This window comes from Accipiter gentilis, chromosome 28, assembly GCF_929443795.1.
Source record: "Accipiter gentilis chromosome 28, bAccGen1.1, whole genome shotgun sequence".
Taxonomy (NCBI): Eukaryota; Metazoa; Chordata; class Aves; order Accipitriformes; family Accipitridae; genus Astur; species Astur gentilis.
This window is the reverse complement of record NC_064907.1, coordinates 17,916,193-17,926,591: the sequence shown is the minus strand read 5'-3', so window position 1 is coordinate 17,926,591 and position 10,399 is coordinate 17,916,193. Positions and strand designations below refer to the sequence as shown.

Here is a 10,399-nt window from a genome sequence, read left to right as displayed (position 1 = left end):
TCGGGGGGTGCCCCCCCTATGAGCCCTCAGGCTGTGGCCACATCAGAAATTCACCTAAATTCTGCTCAAAGCCCCTAAATTCATTTGTAAGGCAAAGGAAGCCGGGAGCTGCCAGTAGCCGGGCGAGCAGGGAGCGAAGAACTGGAACGGAGAATTTTGTTTCTTTAAATGTCATGTTTTTTTAAGCTCATTTTTGCACTTGGGTTTGGCGAAGCTGGGAAGACTTAAGTGACAAACCAGCTGTCCCTCGGCACAGCGCGGCGCTCGCCCAAGCAGCCACCCACCCACCGCCTCCGGCCCCCCGCCCAGCACCGCAGTTGCAGCAGGGATGCGGTGCTGCACGGCAAAGCGGAGCCCCCCGCGTCCCTCCAACGCCAACCCCCTGACCCCACAACCTCCTGCTCAGCCCCGTGGCATCGCGTGGGCCCCGGCACCTCCCGAAATTGGGGTGGGTGAGGGGTTGCCGGCGGGGGCAACTGCAGAGGTGTCGGCGATGCTCCTGGAGGGACGGAGGGGCTGCGGCGACGCCGTGTCCGTTGGGGATGCTGCAAGGCAAACGTGGCACTGTGAGGGTGCTGCTGGGTGGGTGGGGGTCCCCCAGTCCTCCCTGCCAGCCCCCTGCCCGCTCGTGTGGGCAGCGGGACCCTTTGCACTCACCCGGCAAGGCTAAGCCCAGTAGACGGGGACGATGCTGCAGAGGATGCTGGCTGTGGTGCCCAGGAGGAAGCGATCAGCCAGGGGCATGGTGAGCCTTTTCTCAGCCTGGCGAGGGGAGAGAAGAAAAAAAAATGAGGCAGGAGCAGCATGATGCTGCACCCCAATTCTTCATCAGGGGTGTGTGCACGCCGCACGGTGCCTGGGGCATTGCCATGTGCCCCCCATGCCCCATCCTGCCCCAGCCGGTGCTGAGTGGGGTGGCCGGTGCTCACCTGCTGGTGCTGGAAGGTCTTGGCGATGGTGTCCAGCCCCGGGATGTTGTCCTTGTCCACGCGGGTGACATAGCAGGCATGGTCGAGCCGGGATCTGTAGGTCACCAGCAGCTGTTTGCAAATAGACCCACATCAGCTCAGTCCCATCACCCCTTCCCCGTCCCCCTGGCTGCGCAGGGCTCCCCGCTTACGTTCTTGTAATCATAAATGACCGTGGCCCAGTTTCCATCTCCACCGTCCAGGTAGAAAGTGGCCGCATCCTCTTCCCAGGCTGGTTCTCTCCACAGCCCCATCCGCAGGATCTGGGGAGGGGGGAATGGGGGGAGCTCACCTCCTGCCCCAGCTCCTTCCCGGGGGTGATGGGGGTCCCTACTTACGGCGTCGGCGTGCTGCTGGTCCACGTGCAGCCACATCAGGAGGGCGCCGGCGATGATGACCACCAGCAGGACCACCACCACCACCACGATGAGGAGGCACTTGAGGTGGTGGCAGCTGAGGAGCTTGCGGGGCAGGTAACAGAGCAGGCGAGGTACGAAGCAGAGGGACCGCTTGATGCAGGCCCAGCCGGGGCAGCCGGGACATTTGGGGCATTTGCAGCACCGGGGCATGCAGCATCGGGCGCATTTAGAGCAGCAAACGGCGCAGGGCCAGCAGCAGCAGCCCGGCTTGCAGCATCCCTGGGAGCAACATTTCTCCGGGTCCTATAGGCGTGGGAAAGGTGGAAATCTGGGATGAGGGGGAAGGAGATGAGAGCTGGGGGATGCAGGCGGGGTGGGGATGGGTTTGCCGCAGGGAGCAGCTCCCATCCCGCTGCCCCTGGGCTCTGGGGATGCAGCATCCCGCAGGCTCTTCCTCCATCCAACGTGCACCGGTGCCTCGCTGGGATAAACCGGGCAAAGCCCTGTGCCGAGCATCTCTGCTGGGCACAGGGATGCTCCCAGCGTGACCGTGCCACCCTGCTGCTGGTTGCAGAGACTCACCAGTGGCTCTTCAACCACCACTTGCTTCATGCTGCTCTCCATGGCTGCCGCCTCCTCCTCCTCCTCCTCCTCCTCCTCCTCCTCCCAGCCCAGGCTGCCCCGCAGCAGCCAGGGCAGAGGGTTTTATACCAGGGCACAGGGGTGGGGAACGGGGTGGCCCCCCGTGAAGGGGCTTATGGCCCCGGTGTGCAATCGGGCTTTGGCATGCCACCCACTTCACTTGTGTTTGCTGACCGCCTTCCCGGGGCTGGGTTCCCCTGGGAACCCGCTGGTCAAGAGCCTCTGAGGGCACTTGTCCCTGAGCACGAGGGGTCTTTGCTGCCCTTGGAGCGAGGTGTTGGGGCCAAAACAAACCCTCCTGAGTGGGTTAGAGATGCTCTCCAGGGTTGAGCATCCGGCGATGGCCGCGGACAAGGCGAGACCCGGCTCGGTGCCCGTGACCCTTCGCCAGCTCGGGCACCCGGAGCTGCTCGAGGTGGACAAAGTGCAAACGGGACATTAAAGCTTTCCCACAAATGGCAAGTGGGGTCACCACGGAGTGGGGACATGTTCCCGGACCGTGGCCAGGCTGGGTGCTCCGTAACCTCGGTCCTGAGGATGCTCAGGCAGCACGGGAGCTCATGTTGCCGGCACTGGGGCTTTCGGGGCTGCCCACGGTGCGGATTTGCTTTGGGTGAGGAGGGTCCCAGCTCTGGTGTGTCACCCTGGGTGGTGCAATTGGCAGGGCAGGGTGACACCGCTGTGCCTTGGTCTTGCCTGCACATGAGTCTCCTGTGGTTGGGCTCAGGCTGGGACCTCTCCGGCCCCCCCCAAGCCCCCTCAGTCCCTCGGGAACCCAGCTCCTTGCAGCCAGGTTGTGGGGGTGAGGGTGTGCACCCCGTGTTGCAAGCTGCCTCCTGTCCCAGGGTGTCGAGGAGCACGGGAGACCCTCGAGTGGCTCCTGGCTGTTTGCTCTCCAACACTTCGTGCAGGAGAGGCTGTGGGAGCCCTTATCACGTACCCTTCTTGGCCTTGCTCTTTTCTGGGGTGACACAGGGTCAGGGCCAGGCCGGGGATTTCAGGGAGCAGAGCTGCCAGCCCTGCTTCGACATGTGGCAATGGACAGTTTTCCTCCTGTTCCCAGCAAAGTGTCAGCCCCCAGGACCTGCGACCCTCCTCACAGCCCATGGCGGTGGCTGCAGGGACGATCCGGGGTTAGTGCCTGCTGGGAGGTTAAATCACGGTGCCCAGCACTGCCGTGAACCTTGGGGGGGCTGGCTTGGGTCCTCCCAGGGTCTCTTTTCTCCCTCCCAGCCCTGTTGAGCCCCTGTTGTCCGGTGCAGCACTTGGAGCTGCCCCCCCCGCAAAAGATGCTCCTGGCTGCTTTGGGGCAGAGGAGCTGGAGCTGCTGGGGATGGGGAACGGAGCGGAGCTGGAGCAAGTAGATCATGGTGTCTGTGGATGCCCTGCTCATCCCAGGGCTTGGCTTTCACCGGGGATGTGGCACAGTCCCTCTGCCTCTGTCTGCACAAGGAGGGGACAGGGACGGGGATCTTTCACGGAGGGGTGGCCCAGACCCCGCAGGGCTGCCGGGGCTGGCTGGGTGCGCTGCCAGTGCCCATGGGCTGGAGGTGCAGAGGTCGCCCCTGCCATCTCACCTTCCCTCTGTGCAAACTGGGAGGGCACAAGCGGGGACGCTGGCCACACAGCCTGGGAGCGTGGTGTGCAACATGGGGGGGGGTGCCGCTGCCACAGGGAGGGGGTGTCTGAGCCCTCCCGTGCTCCCGCCTGGGGTTGGACTGAGCACGCCGACACGAAGGATGCGCCTACTCATGCTGGATCCCACAGGGAGACATCCCTGGAGCACCGTGCCACCTCTCCCCGGCACCCCGGGAAGAGCCGTTTGGCCGGGATGGGGAGAACGCCGAGAGCCACACGCGGAGGCGAGGGCACGGGTTTTAGTTTGCAGACAGAAGCGTCAATCCCAAAGCAAATCCCACTTGTTTATTGCAAGTGCTGTGGGAAAGCCACGGTGCCGAGGGGCTGTGGATGGAGCAACCCGATGGTGGGGCGGCTGCCCCGGGGGCTGCATGCAGGATGGGGCCAGGGAGGAGGAGAGATGCCCGGGCATCCCATCTGGAAGGCAAGACAGAGAACCTGGGGACGGTGACATCCCCATCTCGCTGTCCTGTGCCCCTGGGGAGCCGACCCCAGCCAGCGCTACGCCCAGTATACAGGGACGGTGCTGCAGAGGATGTTAATGGTGGTGCCCAGGATGGAGCGGTCGGCCAGGGGCATGGCGTTGTCCCCAGCCTCCTTCATCTCAGCCTGCAGGTGAGAGAACACGGGGGGGCTGCCGCTTTTGGCTGCCGGCAGCCTCCCCACCAGCAGACGCTTGCCGCAAGCCCAGCAGCCTCATCGGAACGGGATGGCCACCGCTCACCTGCCGGCGCTGGAAGGTCTCGGTGACGGCATCCAGCCCTGGGATGTTGTCCTCGTCCAGGCGGGTGATGTAGCAGGCGCGGTGACGCCAGGACCTGTAGCTGACCAGCAGCTATTTGCAGATAGACCCGAGTCAAGCTCAGCTCCGTCCCCGCTGCCACCACCCGCCCCGGTGTGCCCTTGTCCCCGGGGCTGCCCGCACACCTTGCTGTAGTCATACACCACCACGGCGGAGGCGTTGAGCCCGTCCCGTACGGCAAATGTCCCGGTCCTTTCCTTCTTGCTCATGGAGAGGTGCTGGGGGGTCCCTTCACCATCCAGGCCATGGATGGTCATTCGCAAGACCTGCCAGGCGGAGGAGGGGGGGGGGGGGGGGTTAGGGAGCTTTGTGGGGTTGAAACCCCATCCCTGCAAAGCGCCGGCAACCCGTGACGTTCCCAAACCCGTCACCGGAGCCGGCGGCACCGTGGCTTCCTCCCCGGTGCTGCCTCACCGTTTCGGCGTGCGTCTCGGTGATGTGCAGCCCCAGGAGGAGGAAGGCGACGATGACCACCACGAGGATGACCACCACCACCACCACGATCAGGAGGCACTTGAGCTGATGGGGGATGCAGGGCAGGCGGGGGGAGGCCGTGTACCTCTGGGGACACAGGGGAGCACCCGGCTGAGCTGCCGGCGTGGGGCCGGGGAAGGTGCTCAGCCCCATGCCGGCCCCCCCGGGCTGGGTGATGGGTGCTCCTTACCGGAGGTGCCTCCTCCATCAGTGCCTCTTTGGAGCTGTCGTCCATCTCGCTTTCCTTCACCGTGCGGCTCCTGTCCCTTTGCCAGCCGGAGCTGGGGGGATTTATAGGGTCCCGGGGTGGATGGGAGGAGGCTGGGGCCGCCCCAGCTGCCAAGGTGCCACTTGTGTTCTGTTTGCCGAGCCCGGAGAAGAGCTGGGGAGGGGATATGAAACCTCCGAGGGCCCCTTCCCGGCATTTAGCCGGCAGCATGGGGGGGGCCAAGGCAAACAGCGGGCAGGCAGAGCCTGCCTGACCTCCACACCCAGCCCTGGGCTCTGGCTGAGCACCCAGCACCCTTAGTATGCATCCCCTGGGGGTGCTGCACCCCTGGTTTCTGTAGCCCCACGCACGGGCAGCTGTGCCCCCCCGCCTTCTCCCAGCATGGGGAAGGAACTGGCTGGGCTCATTGTTGGCCGGGAACACCGTGCCTGGGACGGGACGGACGGGTGCCCGGTGCCTCCCGCCACCCGGCAGCGCTTGCTGCCAGGCCAGGCAGGGAGCTGGCGCGGGCAGCACTGCAGCACGAAACAACGGGGTGGGAGAGCATCACCCCTACAAATCCCTGTGGGTACCCTCCCATCCCATATCTCGCTGCACCCTGAGAGCACCCACCTCCCAGTAGTCCCCCCCACCCCTTCCCTGTCGTGCACCCCCGTGTTTGCACGCCCGCACGCTGGTGAGGACATGCGTCCACGGGGATGCTCGTGCCGTCACTCAGCTGCATCCCTCCCTCCCTCCCTCCTTCCCGCAGCACAGGAGCATGGTGCGCTGCAGAGCAGCGAGTCGGGTACCGGCAGCCTCCACCGCCACCGTCGCTTCCCCTCCACACTGAAATCTCCGGGGAAGGAGAAGAAGAAAAGGCTTCGCCACAGCTCCCGGGCACAGCAGGAGGAGAGAAACCAGCTCTGGGGGAGAGAGAAGGGCTAGGCCAGGGCGTGATGGAGATGCGGCGCGGGAGGAGGATGCCGAGGGGCCAGCTCTCTGCTCTCCTCCTCCTCCTCGCCTTGGCCTGGCTCTGGCTGCCGGCGGGGGGTCGCCGGCCACCCCGGCCACCCCCTTGCCCCCCGAGCTGCTCCTGCACCCGGGACACAGCTTTCTGTGTGGACTCCAAGGCCGTGCCCAGGAACTTGCCTCCCGAGGTCATCTCGCTGTGAGTACCCAGGCAGCAGGGTGGGGACGGGGACAGGGATGGGGATGGGGAGCTGCTCAGGGATACAGGGATGGAGATGGGGAGCAGCTCAGGGATACAGGGATGGAGATGGGGACCAACTCAGGGATACAGGGATGGAGATGGGGAGCAGCTCAGGGGTACAGGGCTGGCAGGGGCTTCTGGTTGCCCTGGGGTGGAAGGGACAGCCTCTTTCTTTGTGCTGCATCGGGGGCAAACGCGTGGCGGTGTGGGGTACAGGCGGTGTGGGGGTCTCTCGGGGGAAGGAGCGGGCTGGGGACACCCTGGGGACCGGTCCCCGTGTCCTGCGGCAGCAGCAGGTCTCCTTGCCCAGGCAGCCATCCATCAGTGACGGATGGAGCAGGGCTGCAGCCCGTCCCCGCCGCGCTCCCCGTCTGCCGTGACCTTGGGGACCAGAGCCCCAAGGGGACACGGCTGGCGGGTCCTGATGCACAGTCCCTGGGGGACACCGGAGCCTTGGACAGGAATGCGGGTGTGCGTGGAGCTGTACGTCTGTGTGTGCATACGTACTCGGGCCAGGGGGTACCGCAGGGCGTGGGCACGAGCGGGGTGGGTGCCAGCCCCTGCTGTGGGTCCCAGCACCCCATCCCCTCCGTCTCGCCCCCAGCAGGCAGGATTGCTGCTGGGACCGCTCTCCCATGGGTTGCTCCCTGCCCAGCATCCCGGGGCTGCGGCAGGGTGGCCACACTGGCACACACCGGGTGACAGCAGGGATGGTGCTGAGGGGTCCGGGAGTGGCAGAGCCCCCCCAGCTGCCATCCCCTCTCCCACATAGCCCTGAAGCTTTGTCTCGCCCGCAGGACGATGGTGAACGCGGCCTTCACGGAGATCCGAGAGGCAGCCTTCGCCCACATCCCCTCGCTGCAGTTCCTGTACGTCTCCCGCGCCGGCGGACGGGCATCTCGATGCCTCCCGTGCCCATCCTGCCCGACCCCGGTGCTGACGCCTCCTCCCTCTCTTTTGCAGCCTGCTGAACTCCAACAAGTTCACGTTGATCGGGGACAATGCCTTCACCGGCCTCTCGCATCTCCAGTACCTGTGCGTGGGATGGGGACGGGGACACGGGGATGACCCTGGGGAGGGCACGGGGAGGGTGGGGGTATCGGCAGGGACCGATCCCCTTGGGGCAGCCGTGCCACCATCTCCTCCCGCCCCAGGTTCATTGAGAACAACGACATCCAGGCGCTCTCGAAGGGCACTTTCCGTGGGCTCAAGTCCCTGACCCACCTGTGAGTACCCGGGGGGGAGGGGTCCCACATTCCCCAGGGACACGGGGCATGGCTCTTGCCCCTTCCCTGTGGCCAGGGCTGTGTCACCTCCACAACCCCTCTTGTTCTCCCAGGTCCTTGGCCAACAACAACCTACAGACGCTGCCCCGGGACCTCTTCAAGCCACTGGACATCCTGAGTGACCTGTAAGGCTGCCACGGCACTGGGGACCCCCGGGACACCGGGCTGGGGAGAGGGTGTCATCCTGGCGTTTGGGGTTCGGGCAGGGTGCTCTGCTCGTTCCGAGCCGGGTGCTGGGGTGACTGGGTGCCATCCTCGGCAGCGACCTCCGGGGCAACACGCTGGCCTGCGACTGCAAGATCAAGTGGCTGGTGGAGTGGCTGGAGAGCACCAACACCACGGTCCCCGCCGTCTTCTGCAGCAGCCCCGGGCAGTTCGAAGGTCAGCGGATCCGGGACCTGGCGCTCGGTGACTTCCAGTGCATCACCACGGGTAAGGGACCGCGGCCGCCCGTCATCCCACTCCCAAACGCCCAGACCCTCACCGCCGACTTTCCTTGCCCCCAGACTTCGTGGTGCACCAGGTCCTGCCCTTCCAGTCGGTGTCGGCTGAGCCCTTCACCTACGCCAGCGACCTGTACATCGCCCTGGCACAGCCCGGTGCCAGCAGCTGTGCCATCCTCAAGTGGGACTACGTGGAGCGCAAGCTGCGTGACTTCGACCGCATCCCCGGTAAGGCATCTGGGTGGGGGTCCCCTCCTGGGTTGTGACCCCCGTTTAGGGTGATTTGGGAAGGGCAAGGCCCCGGCGTGACGTGGTCCTGCCTGGCAGCTCACTCCGCGGTGCACTGCAAGCCCATCGTGGCGCAGAACCAGCTGTACGTGGTGGTGGCCCAGCTCTTCGGCGGCTCCTACATCTACCGCTGGGACACCGCCGTGGACAAGTTCATCAAGATCCAGGACATCGACAGCCAGAAGACCCGCAAGCCCAACGACATCGAGGCCTTCCAGATCGACGGTGACTGGTACTTCGTCATCGCCGACAGCTCCAAGGCGGGTTCCACCAGCCTCTACCGCCTCAACCAGAACGGCTTCTACTCCCACCAAGCCCTCCACGCCTGGCACCGCGACACCGACGTGGAATACGTGGAGAACGACGGCAAACCCCGGCTGATCATCTCCAGCAGCTCCCAAGCCCCCGTCATCTACCAGTGGAGCCGGGCGCAGAAGCAATTCGCGCCCCAAGGGGAGGTGGGGGAGATGCTGGACGTGCAGATGGTGAAGTACTTCAGGGTGAAGCGGGACCAATTCCTCTGCCTCAGCCGCTACATCGGCGACTCCAAGGTGGTGCGATGGGAAGGGCAGCGCTTCGTCGAGCTCCAGACGCTGCCGTCCCGCGGCTCCATGGTGATGCAGCCCTTCTCGGTGGAGCAACGGCAGTACCTGGCTCTGGGCAGTGACTTCTCCTTCACCCACGTCTACCTGTGGGAAGAGGAGAAGCAGAAATTCGTCAAGTTTCAGGAGCTGTCGGTGCAGGCGCCGCGGGCTTTCCGCTACGTGCCGGCTGCCGACGTGCAGCTTCTCTTGGCTCCCAGCTTCAAGGCCAACACGCTGGTCTACCGGCACGTGGTGGTGGACCTCAGCCTCTAGCAGAGAGGCAGAGCCCGGGCTGCCCGACGCGGCTCTCTCCTCCCCGGAGAGCTGCCTGCTCCTGCCCGAGGACACGCATGCGCCCGCCAGCCCCTTCCTCATGCCTGCAGCCATCTCTGCCCCATGGTCACAGCCCCCTGCCAGCCCCCTTCCCGGTCCCCCACGTTCATCTACCCCTGGAATTGCCCCCCGGGACAGCACCCAGCCCCACGACACCGCTGCCAGGGGAAGCCACGGGCCTCGGTTTCCCTCTGGTCCTCCTGGTTTTCCCATGGGCAGCACTCACAGCCTCCCTTCCAGCATCCCAAGGGATGCGGACAGGAGGGGGGGGGGGACACCCCTCGCCCTGCAAACCGATGCCCTCGGGTGCCTGCTCTGCGATGCTGGGTGGGCTGGCGGGGATGCGGGGGGGGTACGGGTGCCTCTGCCCGCTCGGGCAGTGGGCTGGAGGCTTGTGGCAGGGATGTCTGGGGGTACGGGAGCGGGGTGGCCGGCAGGGATGTGCACAGGCAGAGCCAGGTTGCCAGGGCTGGGTGGGATGCTCCCAGGACACTGGGGTGCTCCCAGGCTGATGGGATGATTCAAAGTGGATGGGGTGTCTGAGGTGGGTGGGATGCTCGAGCGGGATGGGATGCTCCAAGGCCAGCGGGATGCTCCAAGGTGAACGCGGATGGGATGCTCGAGGCCAGCAGGATGCTCGAGGCAGATGTGGCTGGGATGCTCGAGGCCAGCAGGATGCTCCGAGGTGGATGCGGATGGGATGCTCGAGGCCAACGGGATGCTCCAGGCTGGCTGGATGCTGCCGAGGTCGTGCCACCACCCGCAGAAGCAAGGCTGGCCTGTTCCCGTCCCCCTCCGTGCATGTCCGGCAGTTCCCTCTGCCCACAGCCCCCTCCGGCCCCGAAGCCGGGCAGGATCCAGCGTGCCAGCCGTACCCGAGGTGTACGTGCCCGCCGAAACGCTCCCCACAATAAACACACTGTGACTCCCGGCCCTGCTTGCGTCTGCCCGCAGCCGCCGTCCGTCCAGCTGTGGCTGGTGTCCTCCGCCCGGGGGTCCCGCTCCGGCCAGCATCCCGCAGCCCCCCTTTCCTTGCACAAACCCCAGTGAGGTCAGGAAGGGGGAACCCCTTATTTTAGGGTCTTCCAGGCCCTGCACATGGCTTGCCTGGTCTTTTTTGCTGCAGATGCCTCGGCCCATGGTGAGGCAGGGAGGGAAGCA

General features: G+C 65.5%; 3 protein-coding genes across 4 annotated transcripts; 1 reads left to right on the top strand and 2 right to left on the bottom strand.

Moving 5' to 3' along the window:
• Positions 1-666: 666 nt before the first annotated feature.
• LOC126051441 (pulmonary surfactant-associated protein C-like) lies at positions 667-1,951 on the bottom strand. Its single transcript, XM_049830669.1, has 5 exons — positions 1,910-1,951; positions 1,307-1,630; positions 1,121-1,231; positions 930-1,040; positions 667-762 (listed from the first exon to the last, which is right to left on the bottom strand). Exons 1-5 carry the CDS (start codon positions 1,949-1,951, stop codon positions 667-669), a joined length of 684 nt encoding a protein of 227 aa, XP_049686626.1.
• Positions 1,952-3,909: 1,958 nt separating this feature from the next.
• SFTPC (surfactant protein C) lies at positions 3,910-5,984 on the bottom strand. Its single transcript, XM_049830670.1, has 6 exons — positions 5,904-5,984; positions 5,074-5,265; positions 4,824-4,970; positions 4,535-4,675; positions 4,332-4,442; positions 3,910-4,216 (listed from the first exon to the last, which is right to left on the bottom strand). The coding sequence occupies exons 2-6, from the start codon at positions 5,116-5,118 to the stop codon at positions 4,109-4,111; spliced, it is 552 nt and encodes a 183-aa protein (XP_049686627.1). The 5' UTR covers positions 5,119-5,265; positions 5,904-5,984; the 3' UTR covers positions 3,910-4,108.
• LGI3 (leucine rich repeat LGI family member 3) lies at positions 5,305-10,171 on the top strand. 2 transcript variants are annotated; one of them, XM_049830629.1, is made up of 9 exons: positions 5,305-5,676; positions 5,864-6,262; positions 7,102-7,173; positions 7,268-7,339; positions 7,459-7,530; positions 7,644-7,715; positions 7,853-8,022; positions 8,097-8,261; positions 8,361-10,171. In XM_049830629.1, the coding sequence occupies exons 2-9, from the start codon at positions 6,051-6,053 to the stop codon at positions 9,176-9,178; spliced, it is 1,653 nt and encodes a 550-aa protein (XP_049686586.1). In that variant the 5' UTR covers positions 5,305-5,676; positions 5,864-6,050; the 3' UTR covers positions 9,179-10,171. The 2 variants fall into 2 exon arrangements, with proteins under 2 accessions (XP_049686586.1, XP_049686585.1); XM_049830628.1 differs by lacking the exon at positions 5,305-5,676 and having other exon boundaries at positions 5,738-6,262.
• Positions 10,172-10,399: the final 228 nt, after the last annotated feature.